The sequence below is a fragment of the Micropterus salmoides genome, unplaced genomic scaffold, assembly GCF_014851395.1.
Source record: "Micropterus salmoides isolate LMB-PRFRI ecotype aquatic unplaced genomic scaffold, ASM1485139v1 Ms_hic_scaffold_1993, whole genome shotgun sequence".
In the NCBI taxonomy this organism is placed as follows: Eukaryota; Metazoa; Chordata; class Actinopteri; order Centrarchiformes; family Centrarchidae; genus Micropterus; species Micropterus salmoides.
The window spans coordinates 49,654-68,767 of record NW_024041143.1 but is presented as its reverse complement, the minus strand read 5'-3'; the positions used below and the strand labels follow the sequence as shown (position 1 = coordinate 68,767).

Here is a 19,114-nt window from a genome sequence, read left to right as displayed (position 1 = left end):
TTGTTTGAACCCACCCATTTTTCAAGTGAGCAAAACTATTGGAACATGTGACTGACAGATGTTTCTTGTTTCCCCAGGTGTTGCCTTTTAGGTTGATTGTCCAAACATTAAATAGCTCTGCATGACTAGTCTAAGTTTTCATCCCTGGTTCAAACCTATAAAGACAGCATTTCCTGTTGAAGAGGATAAACCAACATGAAGACCAGAGAGCTGTCTATGGGAGAAAGCAAGCCACTGTCAAGCTGAGAAAAGAAGGAAAATCGACCCGAGCCATTGGACAAATACTGGGCATAGCAAGCACAACAATTTGGAATGTCCTGAAAAAGAAAGAAACTACTGGAGTACTGAGCAACAGACGTCCAACAGGTCGGCCAAGGAAAACAACAGTAGTTGATGACAGAAATATGGTGAGAGCTGTGAAGAAAACCCCCAAAACATCAGTAAGTGACATCACCAATGACCTCCACAGTGCAGGGGTGAAGGTATCACAATCCACTGTTGGAAGAAGACTCAGAGAGCAGAAATGTAGAGGCACACCACAAGATGCAAACCACTCATCAGCAGCAAGAATCGGAAGGCCAGATTGAAATTTGCAAAGAAGTACAGAGATGAGACGCAAAAGTTCTGGAACACAATCTGATGGACTGATGAGACCAAGATTAATCTCTAGCAAAGTGATGGAAAGGCCAAAGTGTGGAGAAAGAAAGGAACTGCTTATTAACCAAAGCATACAAGCTCATCTGTGAAGCATGGTGGAGGTCATGTCATGGCTTGGGCGAGCATGGCTGCTTCTGGAACAGGCTCATTAATATTCGTTGATGATGTAACTGATGATGGTAGCAGCAGAATGAATTCAGAAGAGGACAGAAACATTTTGTCTGCCAATTTACGGAAAAATGCATAGAAACTAATGGGAAGGACGTTTATAATGCAGCAGGACAATGACCCAAAGCACACTGCCAACAAAACAAAGGACTTCATCAGGGAAAAAGTGGAAGGTTTTAGACTGGCCAAGTCAATCAGCTGACCTTAACCCAATAGAGCATGCATTTCACTTCCTTAAGAGGAGACTGAAGGGAGAAACACCCCGAAACAAACAAGAACTGAAAGAAGCTGCGGTAAAAGCCTGGAATAGCATCACAAATGAAGAATGCAACAGTTTGGTGATGTCGATGGGTCTCAGGCTTGAGGCAGTTATTGCAAGCAAGGGTTCTGCCACCAAATATTAAATGTTATTATTTTTAGATTATTTGTTCCAATACTTTTGCTCACCTAAGAATGCTGTGGTCTAATACAAACAGTGATATGTCCTAAGTCAGTGCTTCTCAACCTTTTTTGGGCCAGCGCCCCCCTATCCATTATCCAGGTCCCTTACTGCCCCACATCAAAAAGATGTTTGCTATTGCCCTGAATATTGTTGATTTTTTTTATTGTTACTGTTAATAATAAATCATAAAAACATGGAAAAGGTAACAAAAAAGCCATGTGAAAAGTAATTAAATTTAACTAATAAGTGAATGTTCCTCCCAGAAACTGTGTGTGAAGCCAGATACTGTTTTCTTGGATGGGGCACTTATTAAGTGGGGGAGTATGGGGGTCCTCCCCTAGAAGACTGAGCATTAAACACTTAATTTCCTGCATTTTGGTGAAAATTTCTCCTCCAATTTCTGCCTTTTCTGCACCAATTTATGGTGGAAATGTCTAAAAATTCAGGTGGCAGGTGACAATTCAAAATATATAATTATAATAGAATATAATCAAGTGAGGCTCTCAGGCATTCTTATTGCTTTTAAATATTTATTTCCTGTACATCAACTTATTTAATATCATCCCTGCTGATTCAAACACATGATTAAATCTTACCACCTCTTTTGTGGGGAAGTAACCTATAAATGTGTTTGTGGCCCCTTTTCATCTCAGTAATAAATTATCCGTTTTAATTCAGTTATTGACTGGACTTTATTAGCTCATCTGTTAATACAGTATCATAACTCAGTTTTCCACAGAATGATGAGTGTAACTGTGGCGCAGATACAGCTTGCTAGCCTCGAAAACCCAGCTGTATTCTAACATTAACTTAGCGCTCCTTATTAGCTAGGCTCCTTACATGCTTGCTAATAACTTTTAATAGCTGGGTCTCCGACATTGGACAGATTTGTGCAGCTTTGTTAATGAGGAAGAGAGAGCGAAAGATCAAGAGACGGATGAGAGAAATCACATCTCCAAAATATTGGTTCCAGCATCCCCCATCGTCCTCGGATCACACATCTAGATGTAAATACCAGGAAATGAGAGCTGAAATTCTGAACTCTTGTCTCATACTCATCTTTTGATCATGAACCCAAATGTCTTCAGTGAACAACAAAAATAAAGGAATTTGCCTTACCATTCCAATACTTTAGGAGGGGACTGTAAATACCACTTATCCAGGGTCAGGTCACAGGCAAGAAAGTTACATTATTATTTCTTCAAACACAGTCACAAACAGCCTTTGCCTCCTTTAACAAATGAACATTAAACATAAAAAAAAAACATACCTCTAATATGAACAATGTATAAGCACCTGATCCTTTCCTGATATCTGACAGAATTTCATTTCACATGTGCACTAGTGATGAGGGTTTTTGGAGTATCGTGATTACTGCTGTGCATGTAAACACTATAGCCTGATTTCAGAAACATGGATATGCTAGTACTCAAATAGAAACCAGGATACTGTGCCATGTAAACTTTAATTCTTTTTTGGTACACGGGGGTGTTGATAGCGCAATGGATAAGATACATGCCTTTGGTGTGAGAGACCCAGCTTCAATCCCCCACTGTGACACATCCACCATTGTGTCCCTGAGCAAGACACTTAACCCCTAGTTGCTCCAGAGGCGTGCGACCTCTGACATATATAGCAATTGTAAGTCGCTTTGGATAAAATCGTCAGCTAAATGAATACATGTAATGGTACAGAACATAATGACTGAGATTGACTTAAGCACTTTAAACTAGGGCTGAGTGATTTTGGAAAATAATCTAATATTTAATATGCGATTATTTTTAATCTTCTGTATTATTCAAAACAGACAAGCAATATACATGCAGGATTTCACAGATATTTCCTCAGCTGACTGGTGGTTGTCTGTGTGTGAGACGCAGGTGTGTGCGCCGATTGCCACAATATTCTAACCGTACTACACGTGTCTTTCTGTTGTTGCATTTTCCCTGTCCACCAAAGTGACGGATGGCCCAACGATTTTACCTGCTACCGCCACCAATTTACCCACGCGTGGCGGGTGCTAATTTCATTCCCTGTTTGACACTAAAGCATGTGCAGTGTCAGGTTCTGTCAAGCTTGAGACCAAGTCATGGTACAGCGACTGAAACAACTTGCCTGATGACATCAGAGTCAGAATCATCTTTCAGATCTATTTTGAAAACATTAGAGTGCTTATCCTGATTATACGTGAATTGTGTTTGACTTGACTTTACGTGGTTCTTCACTTGAGGACATTTGTCAGACTTCACACAGCTCCCTCTGGAGACACTTAAAGCTTGATAGTAGGCTACTTACTTACTTATCCTACTGTATACTTTTAAACATATACAGTATGTCTCACTGGCAACTGTAACGTGCGTTTGTGTGTGGCAATACCTACTTTCTCTATAGGGATTGAAGTGGGGAATAAGTGTGAGGGAACTCATCCAGGTCATAGTCATGGTCCATGGTCGCAGGCTCTGTTAAGATGTCAGCATAGTAGGACCTATCAAACAGGAATACAAACACGTGTGATGTGCATTTAACATGCATGGTGATTGAATTTTCACACAATTGTTGTAATGAGGCCAAAATTCTCAAGCCATACGGTATATACTGCCATTTATTTTTTAGTTAGAGTTCCTAAAGTTAGATTTGTGAAGGGCAAACGTGGATAAAAGTCAGGTTAATGAAACTAAGATATGTGCAGATATTTTTGTTAGTAGAATCTGAATTTGAATAATTTAGATCTGAATGTGAATTGCTGAACTTGAATAATTGTATTAAAAAACTCAATTTCAGTAGATAGATAAATAGATAGATAGATAGATAGATAGATAGATAGATAGTGTAGTGAACAACGGTGTGGATTTGTGCATTCTATATTGAATAAATTTGGAGCTACTCCAAATTCCTCTCTCGTCCCCCAGAGAAGAAGGGGGGGGTCAAAGTTGCTTTCTTTAAGTGCTATCCCTGACCATAAAACTGGCACCCTTTTGATTCCGACGCTGATAACACGGGGCCTGACTGTTAAACTGACAAAGGGACACGAACCAGCGATTATCATTTCCCTGAACAGCCTATCAAAACTGCCCCCCTCCACACATGTTTCCGTGGCAACTGACCTTGTTCACCCAAGTGTGACATGACCCAGGTAGCCGAACTTTGGATGACCAAGGACTGCAGTCTCCAAAGACTCAAAGCATTTAATTAAGTTTAATTAAATCTTTAGTTACTTGATTATGTTTGCCTCTATTTGAGTAGTTAACATGTTGTTGCTATCTGTTGTTGATATTAGTGCTGAAAAGAAAGTTACTTTTGCAGTTTTTATTTTCAGCAAGACACTCCATCTAATGTAATTAATGCTTGTTCATAATACTTTACTACAAAATTCCTTTAGAAATGATGATAAAGAAATGTCTTACTATACTCTTAATCGCCAGCTTGAATTTAAGGATGAATCAACAATATTCCCCAGTTCCTAAGGAGAGATGATCTTGGATTAATCTAAGCTTTCCTCATGTAACCTGAGCTCCCCCAAGTGGACGAAATAAGTATTACATGCCCTCGTTGGAAATGCCGTTAAATGTATAAATATCCTGACCAATAATGTGACAACTGTTTCCTGTTACCAAATGCTTAACTTAAAACAGTACAACCGTTTGACCATTGAGGTTCGATTGTGGAAAATATTTGATTATAATACGTGCAAATAGATTTCTTTTCTTTAGACCTTAAGTTTAGAAAGGACGCCCCCTGGGGAACCACGCCCCAGGCAACAAAATAGCGACACGCGACATCGCTTGTTCTCTCTTCTCTCTTCGCTCTCCGCTCTTCCCCTCGGCTCTCTCTGGACGCTTCCGCACGCTTCGGCGTGCTTCGCCAGGCAACGCCCTCAGAGTCGACCAGCGAAACAGGCCTTTTGTTTCGCTTGAAGCTACACATGTGAAGTGCCGAGACATCGATCTGCCCCTCAGTTTGTTTTATTTTCTTTATTTCTTTTGTTTTTTGTTTTGTTAAAAGTTATCAGTCCGTTAAGTTACACTGGACTAATTCAGGAACGACCAAGTTCCATTTTAAGCCTTTTTCGTCGAGCCACCTTCACCGAGGTCAGACCAAGCCGCGTGGTCTCGCCAGCGGCAACGAAGGAAACCTGAAAACAGCCGAATTGCCAGACGGAGGAGGCGTTTTCAATCAGACACGGAGAACCCCGGAGAATCCCTAGCAAAAAGCCAGGATCGGGCAGCTAGCGTGGGACCAGCAACAGGCTAAAGCAGGCCGACAAGCCGTAAGACTTAACACACATTCTGTGGTCAGATTTCCTTTTAACTCCTAAACTCATAGCGTTAGCTTACTTTCAATAGTTCTTCTATGCCGTATGAGTCAAATGCTTCCCACAATCGAACCTCCGTTTCTCATTGTTCAGCAATTGTTTATTTTCCCGGTATTCAACCATCTTTTTATCACATTAGAGAATAAATTCACTGTAATATAATCAAGAACTGTGTGTGTTGCCTATTTCTACGTCCCTGCCAAGAGAATTGACCCTTTAGATATGAGACTGACTGATTTAAGATAATTGAGCAATTATTAACTGATCACTAGTAATATTTGTATAATTATTAAAACTACCTAGAGGTCCGGAGACTCTAGGTTTATAACAATTCTGGTGGTGCCCTGAAACGAGGAATAAAATTTGATTTTATGAAATTAAAATTCATAATTGGGTATTAATTCTCATAAATTTATTAAAATGCATAACTAAATCTAGGTTTGCTACAATAGATAGATACTTTATTTATCCAGAGGGAAATTCAAGTATCCAGTAGCATACAAAATATACATACATTAAACCTATATTAAAATAAAATAAAAATAAAAATATAACACAGTAGCCACAGTGCAAAACAGTAAAAGGTGCAAATGGAATGCAGATGGAAGTAAACAGTACAGATGGAGTGCAAATGGAAGTAAGTGGAGCTGGGCTTGGACAGCAGTCTTGCCACTGAACACACTCCTCTGCCCGATGAAGGTGTTGTCAGAGGGTGGTGGGCGTTGTCCAGTATGGACAGCAGTTTGTCCAGGGTCCTTCTTTCTGCCACTGTCACCAGAGAGTCCAGCTCTGAGCCCACCACTGAGCCAGCTCTCCTCACCAGTCTGTGCAGTCGACCGGCAGCTCTCTTCTTGCTGCTTCCACCCCAGCAAACTACAGCATAAAAGAGGACGCTGGCCACCACAGACCGATAAAACATTTGCAGCAGTTTTTTGCAGATGTTGAAGGACCCCAGCCTTCTCAGGAAGTACAGACGGCTCTGCCCTTTCCTGTGGAGAGTGTCCATATTTGCTGTCCAGTCCAGCTTGTCATCCAGCTACAGCCCCAGATATTTGTAAATCCTGACCACCTCCACATCGACCCCCTCGATGGACACAGGTTGGAGATGTGATTTCTTCCTTCTGAAGTCCACCACCATCTCCTTGGTCTTGGAGGTATTCAGCCATCCCAGAGCTCCTGCATGTTGCTGTGCTGCAGCTTCTGTTCTACCTTCCTTCTGTAGTCCTCCTTCGCCTCTCTCAGGTGGACCTTGTGTTCCCCATGTTCGCGCTTCAGCTCATCCCTGTCACCATCCTTGACTGCCATCCTCTTCTTCCTTCTACCATCTGTTGTCGATAAACAGCGCGAGTCCCCCTCCTTTGCTTTTGCCGCTGCGTCCACAGTCCCGGTCCGCTCTCACTGTAGTGAATCCAGGTAGATCCACATTAGCGTCCGGGGTGTTCTGGGTTAGCCAGGTTTCAGAGAGGCAAAGTAAACTGCACTCCCTGAACGTCCTGTTTCGTCCTCACAAGGGCAGCCAGCTCGTCCATCTTGTTGGTCAGACAGTTCACATTCCCCATCACTATCGACGGAACCGAGGGCTTGTACTTCCACCGCTTAGCCGCTAGCCTAGCCTTCACCTTCGCTTCGGCTCTGCAGCCTCGGTGCCTCTTCCTCAGCTCCACACGACAGGTTGTCCCATTGTTTGGAGCAGCTTCTCCCTTGAATAAACAAGTTGTCCACTGCTATGTTGTCCCTAAAGAGTAATTGTATCCATAGGATATATAAAGTTTTACACAGCTAGTGTTATATAAAGAGTTAAAGTTTAAAAAAAAAAAAAAAACACACTTAAAAGTATATAAAACAAAACAACACGACACGTACGGAGCTACTGGATCAGCATCCTGCTCGCGCCAGCGCCGGAAGCAAAGACCATATAGCATATTTGAATTTGTATTGTTTTTGAATCTGAATAGCATAACTTGAAATTTAATTTTGTCATGGTTTGAGGATTTCAGGTATTATTTGCGGGTTTTTTTGTTCCATGTCTTGTGTTTTACTGATCTGCCTTGTTTATTCTTATGGTGATTTTATGTTTGGTCTACATCTGTTTTCACCATCCCCTGTTATGTCCTAGTTCATGTCTTAGTCTGTAGTTCTGCTTCCCTGTCTTAATTCTTAGTCCTATGTCTTAGTGTGTAGTTCAGTGTCTTAGTTCTTTGTTCTGACCCTTAGTTCTGTGTTCTTAAGTTCATTGTTTCCCTTTTAGATGTATTGTTTGTTCGGTTTCTTCCATCCTGGTCTATTGTCTTCTGTTCTGGATTTAGTCCACCTGTCTGTCTTTTCCAAATTCCTGATCTGTCAGCTGTGTGACTTTCTACAGAGCAATAGTTTATTTGAGGATTTTCAGTCAGGATTTAGAGTTCATCATAGCACAGAGAAAGCACTGGTGAAAATTACTAATGACCTCCTAATTGCATCAGACAAAGGACTTGTCTCAGTACTGGTTTTACTAGATTTTAAGGCTGCATTTGATACCATTGACCATCAGATCCTATTACAGAGACTGGAACATTTCATTGGCATTAAAGGAACCGCTCTAAGCTGGTTTAAGTCCTATTTATCAGATCGATTTCAGTTTGTACATGTTAACGATGAGTCCTCCATGCACGCCAAAGTTAGTCATGGAGTGCCACAAGGATCTGCCCTCAGGCCAATCCTCTTCACTTTATATATGCTTCCTTTAGGCAATATTATCAGGAAACACTCCATAAACCTTCATTGTTATGCAGATGATACTGTTGAGTGGCTATGGTCCTGAGCCATTTGGAGGAAAAGACCCGCCCACATACCTGGAGGATATTAATTTCATTTTGTGAGAATCAGGACTGTAAGCTGTAAATCTGAAAAGAGGAACAACTTTCCAGTCCACTGCAGTGTTTTTGTTTCATGTTTGTTCTCTAATGCCATCTTTTATTCACCTATTTTTTAATTAAATTTCTTGTTAATTTTCATCGGATCCAGCCTCTCCTTTCTCAAAATCTGAAAAAACGCAACAATACTCAGTGATATCTATCGATTAAGCCAGATGAAACTAATCCGTTAGCTAAACTTCAAATGTGCCTTCAGGATGTTAAAACCTGGATGACTTGTAATTTTCTAATGTTAAACTCAGATAAACTGAAGTTATTGTTCTGGGGCCCAAGCACCTCCGTGACGCATTATCTAAAGATATAGTTTCCCTGGATGGCATCGCCCTGGCCTCCAGCACCACTGTGAGGAATCTTGGAGTTATCTTTGATCAGGACATGTCATTTAAGTCTCACATTAAGCAAATTTCAAGGAACGCCTTTTTTCACCTACGTAATATTGCAAAAATCAGGAACATCCTGTCTAAAAATGATGCAGAAAAACTAGTCCATGCATTTATTACTTCTAGGCTGGATTACTGCAATTCCTTATTATCAGGCTGCTCGAAAAAGTCCGTTAAGACTCTTCAGCTGATCCAGAATGCTGCAGCACGTGTTCTGACAGGAACCAGGAAAAGAGATCACATTTCTCCTGTTTTAGCTTCTCTGCATTGGCTTCCAGTAAAATCCAGGATAGAATTTAAAATCATTCTTCTTACCTACAAAGCTCTTAATGGTCAGGCACCATCTTCTCTTAAAGAGCTCATAGTACCTTACTACCCCACCAGAGCACTGCGCTCCCAGAATGCAGGGTTACTTGTGGTTCCTAGAGTCTCTAAAAGTAGAATGGGAGCCAGAGCGTTCAGCTATCAAGCTCCTCTCCTGTGGTACCCGGTTCCAGTTTGGGTTCAGGATGCACACACCGTCCCCACATTTAAGAGTAGGCTTAAGACTTTCCTCTTTGATAAAGCTTATAGTTAGGGCTGGCTCAGGGGAGTCCTGAACCATTCCTTATTTATGCTGCTTTAGGCCTAGACTGCCGGGGGACTTCCCATGATGCAATGAGCTCCTCTCTCCTCTACTTTCTCTCCTTTCTCTCTTTAACCTCATCCCATTAATGCATGTTACTAACTTCTCCCCTTTCCGGTAGTCTTGTGCTTTCTCCTCCCTCTCCTCTCTCCTATCACTTCCTGCAGGTGTTTATGGCTCTGGAGCTGTGGAGTCTGGATCTGTGGTTGCAAGTCACCTGCTGCCCCGTGTTCCTGCTTGACACCCTCTGCTACAATTATTATTATAATCATTAACATTACGATTATTATCATTAACACTACTGTTTTATCTGTACCATTTTTCATTTAGTCTATAGCAACATCACCTTTACTGTCTGTACCTCTATGGCCGACCACCCTGAGCCATGGTTCTGCTCGAGGTTTCTGCCTCTTAAAAAGAGGTCCTCTGCCTCTGTCCCCTAGTGCTTGCTCTTGGTGGGAATTGTTGGGCTTCTGTAAATAACATCACAGAGTATGGTCTAGCCCTGCTCTTTTATGAAAAGCGCTGTGAGATAACTGTTGTTGTGATTTGACGCTATATAAATAAAATTGAATTAAAAAGTATTTAATAGGCTACTCTACCACAAGAATAAGCTCAACTACAAGCCAAGTATACTTAAACTTTCTGTATAAGGAAAGTGCCTGGCTCATCTGCAACCAAATAAACGACTGCTTGACGTGTCTTCGGTGAAAAATAGACCGGCTGGCTATTCTCTGCGCAACAGAGCGGAGACGCGCTTCTGGGACGCGCTGTGGCACAAGCATTGACTACAATGGAAGAGATTTGCTCCGGCAGCCGTGGCGCAGTCGTAATGCAGCGCACACGCCGCCTGTGTGAGTCCAGGGTAAAGCTTGATTTATACTCCTGTGTAGGGTATACGCACGTAGCCAGGCATTTATACTTGTGTGTCTGTGTATCTGCAATTACACCCCCAAACACTAGTTGGCAGTAGCACTACAGTGTCCACTGAGTTGACTTTTGCCAGCAGAGCAGGTTAACTTCCGGTTTAGCCCTCTGCTAATGTGAATGGGGGTAAAATTGTATACGTGCGGCTGGTATAGCCTTTTCAAATGTTATTGACCAAGTGGATCACATTCTGATAGTGAAACGAGTCATTTCGCTCAGTTTGTGACGGTCAAATATATTGATCCACCGTGTTACAGCTGCTTTTTTGGCCGTTAGTAAAAGTTACTTCAAAGCACTGGCACTTCCTGTCACCTCGGAGGCATTGTGAGGCTACCCAGCCGACCAATCACAGAGCTTACGGTCCGCGTCAACTCGACGTGTGGTTACATTTTTGAGGAGGTGCACATTAGGCTACGCCGTAGGTGACGGTGTAGGGTAGGGGGCTACGCAGAGGCTAAGCCATCGATTTGACGCAGAAGTGCACTTAAGACAGAGAGCTGGTCCAGTACCTCCTGAATAGGGGTAACTTGGGATCTAACACTCACTTGGGTGAAGTAGGCAACGTATTAACTGTATCTCCATGAGGCAACGTCCAGGTAAGATTTGTTTTGTAATGATTGTTTAAAATATTGTTTATGAAAATATGCTAATAAAATATGCTCCATGTTGTATTGGTGGAGGTATGTCTGGGAGGCTTTGCAAACTTTTCCTTTCGAACAGAGGAGTGGATTTTTTTATATATCTTCCAGTATGAGTACAGGCAGACATAGCCATTTTTATGAAGCCCATCAAATACAAATTACAAAATTAACTACAAACTATTTAGTATTTCAAATACATATTTTAAATCCATGTATCAGAAATACTGCCTATGTAATTTGTATCAAAATACTACAGTGTTTAGTATTTTTGTATAAATAAAAACAGAAAATAATTTCTGGATAGAATGGTGTGTTGAGCACTTTGTACATGCTTGTTTAAAGGTTCAGTGTGTAAGTTCTAGTGACATCTAGTGGTGAGGGTTGCGAATTGCACCCCCCCTCCCCTACCCAAGCGAGAAGTATAGCTACGGTGCCTGAGACAGAACAAAGATGTCATCTGAGATAAAAGAGATTGCCATTCAAGAAATTAGGTTTCTTTAGATAGATGTGTTAAGAATTATATATTATGTAAAACCAAATGTTTTTGAATATTATTGTTACTTTTTCATTAATAAACAACAGCCACATGAAGAAATGAAGTACTACATGATGTCTCATACTCCTGTATATTATTTTACATTTTGGGAGGGTTGGCTCATCTGGACTAACATACCAAAGTAAATGAAGAAATTCTCAAAAACTATCACATCTAGTGCATCAAGTATGACCACTGTTACAACCCCGGCTCGGGGGCGCAACATAAAAGTGCCGATAAGAACTCAGCAGATGAAAGTTTATTCATCAAACTACAATGTGTAACAAAGGGTTGTGGTACACTGCTGCTACAAACAAGGCTGATTGCATGGGGTGAGAGACCAAACTCTTCTAGGGTGCTCCTTTTATTTTGCATGTTCCATTGTGGTTGGCCAGCTCCAACCTCCTTTGGCCAATGTGCAGCTCAGCCAGGCTGCACAGGTGTGAGCCAGTCACAGAAATTAGTGGGGGAGGAAAACAAAACAAAAACAGGCCTGCTTGCATGTAACAACCACTGACAGATAACAGGACGATGTAAGCCTCACTGTTTCTGCACCACAGTCCATTATAAACCACATAATACATGAAGTTTACAAAGGCATTGTCAGGTGAGGATCAAGACTCCTCTCACTTTGACAAGCATGCAAATCTTACCAACATGTCTTATTTAATTTTTTTGAAATACAACAGAAACACAAAGTAGTACTAACAGCCATAATTTCAGCGTGTGGTAAAACGGCAACGTTTTTAATGGGCATTAGCATGTGAAAGTAAAAATTAAATATTTATGTGCACAGTGGGACACAATTTCCAATAACATTTTTAATACAAATTCGGAAAGTATTTATTATTGGTCACTTGATAGACACAGTCTTGTTATATATCACGATTAGCAGTAAAAAGAAATACATGTTTTCCACCAGGGCAGTAAAATGTGAAGTTTAGCTGTTGATCTGAGCTTCTCTGCTGTTACCATTTCATTACCAATAATATTCATCAGCTGTTTGTCTCAGGAAGGTAACGGCACATTTCTGGCCACGTAACAAAGCCATAACAGAGGCTGGAGAATAATTATATGGAGTTACAATCCACCTACATATTTTTTTCAAAGTTTAGCTGGCTGATCTGAGCTTTGAGTCTGGAAGCTGCTGTTTTATTACCAATTAGTGATAAAGCTGATTCTCAAGAACGTAACATACAAAGCCAAAACAGAGCGCTGGAGAGAGAGATAACTACACGAAATTAATCCAACTAACATAACACCACAAGCCAAAGCACAGCGCTGGAGAATAAACCAATCCATCTAATACATTTTTTTCTACCAGTCAGTAAAAGTTTAGCTGGCTGATGCTTCCATGCTCCAAGCTAACGTTATGGTTTTATTGCCAATTAACGTTACTGATCAGCTGATTGTCTCGCTAAGTAACCAGCAAAGCCAAACCACAGGCTGGAGAATAAGTAGGTGCCATGAAATTAATCCATATTTAACACCACTGACAGGAAACATGATTACGGCTAGCTAATAGCTAAAGCTCTCAACCAACAGTTTTCATTTGCATCACTAAAGTCTGACTAATACCGAGCCAGAAGGAGCTGGTGTTCCATATATGGGCATGGCAACAGCCCAACAACGGCTCCGTCTGCCTGTTCTGCCCAGCAACAACAACAGCCTGGTAACATGCTTCAGGTCTTGGCCAATCAGAAGACAGTGGGCTTTGAGAGGGGAGGCCTCACACACACACACACACACACACACACACACACACACACTTGCAGCTTGTATCACACACAGGCTGAAATGAAGCCCTACATGAAAAGTCAGTATAAGAAAATAAAATAGCTGCCATACAGGAGTCAGAGAACTACAACATAGGACTGGAAAAGCAGTTTAATAGGTCTCCTTTAAAAACTTGGGTATTTTGTATTTTTTTTCAAAATAAATTTGATGTATTTTTGCCCATTCCTGAGTATAGGTACATTGGAATTCTTGATATTGTTACGGTAAGTGGTGGTAAGGCAGGTTGGAGGACCCAAACGCAGGACGCAAGGCAGAGGAGGTTTATTGAGGGAAAATAAACACAAGGCTAAAGATAATCCCAACAGAAATCCAAACTCCAAAAGGAAACAAGGTGACAAAATGAGCAAGGCAGACAACAGAAGACAGAGCGTATCCACACGAAGACTGGAGAGAAACACCAAACATACACACACCAGGGACTAACGAGCAGGCGGGAGTAACACAGGTGACAGACATGAGACTAACGAGACACAGGTAGGCAGAGACAGCAGGGGAAAACAGACAGACACCAATAAGGCCATAGGGAAACTAATGATAACCAGGAAGAAACAGAGAATAAGTGACTGAACCAGAACATAAGCAGACAGATCACTAATATACCCAAACTACAACTAACAGGGAAAACAGACTGAACTAAGATTAAACAGAACGCAGGGCAACATGGACCAAAATAATATCAAAGTACACGAACCAGGAGTATACACTAAGACACGGATAAAAATGCAGGACATAACTAGAATATGAGACTAGACAGATACTAAGAAAAACATGCCAGGGGGACAAAACAGTTCAGGAGATCGTTCCGGAGGATGACCCAGGAGGCTGGGCAGATCAGGGGAAAAACAGAGTTCCGGAGGTTGACCAAGCCGGCCGGCAGGGTCATGAGGGCAACACAGTTCAGGAGGACGTCCCGGAGGACGACCAAAAGAACAAGGGCTCACCTGAGGCCAGACAGGTGACTGATGAAGGCGAGACCTCTCAGGAGGCCAGCGGTGGAGACGTGACCTCTCTGGAGGTCGGGCAGGAGGCCGTCGTAGGAGGCCTGGGGCCTCAAGTGGCAGAGCAGGACTGAAGGCCAGCAACTGGACAGCAGGGCTGAGGACCACAGACTGAGCGGCTGGGCTGATGACCACCGGCGCGACTGGTACCGATCGGGCCACCAACAGGGAACAAGGAGCAGGAGTCAGCTGGACCTCCGGCGGAGTTGTTACCGGTCGGACCAACGACGAGGGACCAGTAGTCGATTGGACCACCGACGGAGCATGAGGAACATGAGTCGGCTCAGTAGGACGGAGGTGCTCAGGTTCCATGCCGCACAGGAGCACAGTCTCGGAAACCCTGGGTGACTTGGAGGACAAGGCGCTGGACCCCTGAGCAGCCTGTCTGCTGTGGCGAGAACCCCGTCATCCTCCAGAAGGTTTCTCTGTAGGTGGAACAGGCGGGAAACTCGGAGGGTGGCTAGCCTTTGTGCTAGAAGACCAGGGGCCGGACATGTGCAGGTCGGCTAGCAGCCCGGGGCTAGCGGCTTGAGTGCCACCAGGCTGTGAACCCTTGAGAGCGTCCAGTATCCGCTCCGGGTCTCTCTTCATCCATCTGATGATGCCCAACTGCTCAGCCATGGAGGGGAGATTCAGCAGCTTTGGCTTGCTGCACAGTGTCTTCTCCATGAGGCCATAGACAAGCAGTCTGCGATTCAAGTCTGTGGAATCCAGGATAGAGGAACCTAACCTTTCGCAGGTCGAGGTCCACTCCCTCATATCCTCTGCCAACAATGCTAGGTCTGTTGGGTCTATTTGTGGTCCGGTCATTCTGTCACGGTAAGTGGTGGTAAGGCAGGTTGGAGGACCCAAACGCAGGACGCAAGGCAGAGGAGGCACAGTTCAACGGGGGTTTATTGAGAGAAAACAAACAAAAGGCAAGCACACTTACTGACAGAGTCCAAAAAACAAGATAATCCCAACAGAAATCCAAACTCCAAAGGAAAAAAGGTGACAAGACGAGCAAGGAAGACAACAGAAGATGGGGCGTATCCACACGACAGACAGGGGGTAACTCAAACAATGACCAGACGAAGACTTCTTCTTCTTCTTCTACTGGCTTTCCGGCAGACTAGATGCCTTACGGCATATTGCTGCCACCCACAGTTCAGTCTCGGTATCGCTTTATAGCACCTTCATTCTCAGAGGGCTAATCCTGTTGCAGATATAAAATCCATGACTGCTTCCACTATCCTTGATTGGTTCTCATGAGGATTCAAAATATCTCTCAATGTCACTGCTTGTAGTCCATCTCCTGCTACCTCAGAATACAGTTGTTCTCTTTGCCTTTTATACTGTTGACATTCCATAAACACATGATTAACAGTCTGTTGTTGATTGCAGGTTCTACAGAGCCCATCCTCATGTTTGCCTATCTTCGCTAGATCCCATGCAAATCCACAGTGTCCCAGCCTTAGTCTTGTCATAATTACAGCTTGTCTTCTGGATTTACCCAAGCAACTCTGCTCTGTCTTTACTTTGTTTTGTATTGCATAATAATGCCGGCCCTTTGTTTCCTTTTCCCACTGCCTCTGCCATACTACTATAGTGTTTTCCTTAATGACAGATCTACATTCGGTGACCCCAATACAAACTTCTAAATCAATATCTCTTTTCAGAGTCATTTTTGCTACCTTGTCTGCCACCTCATTCCCTTCTACCCCAACATGTGCAGGGACCCAGAGAAATCCACTGACCCTCCAGCCTTTTCGATTTTATACAACAGAACCATCAGCTCCATAAACAGATCTGGCCGAGCTCCCATATTACTTCCTCCCAGAGTTTTTAACACTGAAGCCGAATCTGAGCATATTACTGCTCTCCTTGGTTGCACTTCCTCTATCCACTTTAGTGCCCATATAATAGCTAGAAGTTCTGTTGTATACACCGATACCCCCTCAGACAGTCGTTTAAGCTTTACATATTCATATTGTGGGATATAAAAAGCAAAGCCTGACTTCCCAGTTTGTGGATCTTGGGATCCATCTGTATATATCTGAAGGTAAGTTCCCCACTGATTTTCCAGTCTTCGCTTTACCATATTGGGATACTCTGTGCCTTCATGATGTTTGATGTTATCCATTATACTAAGATCTATTTCTGGTATGGACATCAACCACAGTGGTACAACTGACCAGTACACTTGCGGGGCCATCCCTTCCTCCTTCAGTCCCAGTTCCTCAATTTTTTTCCTGATGTTAAACATAAAACATTCCTTCCTCCTTTTCCCTGATCCCCACTCCCACGCATTACTTAGAACTATTTTTGTAGGGTGTTCTCCTTTATGTGCCCATAATTTAACAATATACTGCATTGCCAATTTCTCCCGTCTAATTGACAATGGCATTTCCCCCATCTCTACCAACAAAGCTGGGACTGGAGTTGTACGGAGGGCCCCGCAACATAGTCTCAGTGCCTTAGCTTGTATTACTTCCAGCCTCTTTAAATGTGTATCAGCGGCTGTCCCATAACACACACATCCATAATCCAACCTAGATCTTATCATTGCCCTGTAGATCATTAGTTGAGTATCTCTGCCTGCACCCCATGTGCTACCTGAGAGGGAACGCATTACATTTAATACCTTTTCACACTTATTTACAACATTATCTATCTGCTTTTTCCATGTTAGCTTCTCATCCAAATGCACACCCAAAAATTTGAACTCTTTAACCCTCTCAATTGCTTGTTCATACAAAAATAAACCACCACATTCAGTTTTCTTATTACCAAATATTATATACTTTGATTTCTCCACTGATATCCTCAACCCCCACTTTTCACCCCAACTAGTTACTTTGTTCAGAGCTACTTGCATTTGCTCAGTTATTTGTTTGACATTCCTGCCCCTTTTCCAGATGGCCCCATCATCAGCAAATAGAGATTTTCCAAAACTATTCCCAATTTCTTCAAATATATCATTTATCATAATATTGAAAAGGACTGGGCTTATCACGCTACCCTGAGGAGTTCCGTTATCGATACCTGTTCCAGCTGATAAAGCATTTGCAACCCTAACTTGAATTCTCCTGTCCTTCAAGAAGTCTTGTATCCAGTTAATCATCCTCCCTCTGACTCCAGCCTCATATAGTTTTATGACAAGCCCCTCCTTCCATAGCATGTCATACGCCTTTTCAATATCAATAAACACCGCCATTAATACTTCTCTATTCACCATTGCTTTCTTTATATCACTGTCAAGGGACGTAACGGCATCCATGGTACTTCTCCCTCTACGGAATCCACTTTGTACTGATGTAAACCATCCCTTCTTCTCTAACTTATAAACCAATCTGTCTGTAACCATCCTTTCCATTATTTTACATAGGACTGATGTCAGTGCAATGGGCCTGTATGATCCTGCCTTATAAGCGTCTTTCCCTGGTTTCAATATTGGAACCACCAGTGCATGCTTCCATGTGCTAGGTAGACTTCCCTCTTGCCATATGTGATTCATTAAGGCCAAGATTTCCTCCAAAACTTTGTCACTAAGATTCTTAACAATCTCATAGCTAACACCATCCTTTCCCGGGGCTGTTTTCCTTCCTTTTCCAATTGCCCTGTGCAATTCTTCTAATGAGAAAAATAAATTACCCACATCAGAATTATCATTATTTATCTCAAGTTTGTATCGATTTTGCTCTAATATCTCATTTCTTTTCCTTATACCTGCTTCACCAATGTTAGCTCCACTGTGAACAGCTCTAAAGCTATTTTCACATAGCTTTGCTTTATCCAAATCACTTGTAGCATACAATCCTCCCTCCTCTAAAACTGGCATTTTCCTTTTCCTATTACTTCCTGCCATACGATGTACTGCCCGCCATATTTCTGTTACTGCAGTCTCTGCCCCTAGTTTTCCACAGTATTTTCTCCAGCACTCTTTTTTTGCAGTCTTAATCACTCTGCGTGCTTTGGCTCGCAGTCTTTTATATTCTACTGCTTTATCTTCTGTTGGATGTTTCCTCAATGCTCTATACCCGCAATTCCTGTCTCTTACTGCTTTATCACAGTCCTTGTTCCACCATGGCACACTAATTTTCCTTTTAGAACACTTCTTTATCGGGATAGATTCAATTGCACTTTTCATAATTATTTCACATAAGCTGCTATTCCATTCCTCTATTGTCCCTTCCTCATTTACTTCCTCTATAGTTTTGTTACACTTTTCAGAAAAAAGTGCCCAATCTGCCTTACTATAATTAAATAAGTTTTGGTTACCCTGTTCTTCACTCAATAAAGTTTTCCCAAACCTCAATAATATTGGGTAATGATCACTCCCTATTGTATATCTGTCCAAAGAATCCCACTCTCCAACCCTAGCTAGTTCACTGGACGCTATGCCAAATCTATATATGAAACATTTCCTGTTCTAATATCAAATCTAGTTGGCCTGCCATCATTTAAACAAACTAATCTCCACCTGTCCATAAATTCCTCTATAGTGCTCCCATTATTATCTTTTATTCTGCTACCCCAAAGAGGGTTGTGAGAGTTAAAATCCCCCACCCAAATGACCGGTGTCCCTACTTGTTCCATAACCCACTCCAACTCGCTTAGATTTATTTGCAAACAAGGATTATACATGTTTATTATGTTAATCCACCTGTGCTGTCCCCAGACTCTTACTATAACACATTCTAGTTTAGACATTATCTCTACATTTTGATACTGTACATCT

General features: G+C 42.2%; 1 protein-coding gene across 1 annotated transcript in view; it reads right to left on the bottom strand.

The window, feature by feature from the left end:
• Positions 1–3,650: 3,650 nt before the first annotated feature.
• Positions 3,651–19,114, bottom strand: part of LOC119911263 (tissue factor-like) — a 51,896-nt gene continuing 36,432 nt past the window's right edge. Inside the window, exon 4 of the mRNA XM_038730076.1 lies at positions 3,651–3,752. Within this exon, the coding sequence (XP_038586004.1) occupies positions 3,653–3,752 (100 nt within the window). The 3' untranslated portion in view covers positions 3,651–3,652. The remainder of the gene's footprint in view (positions 3,753–19,114) is intronic.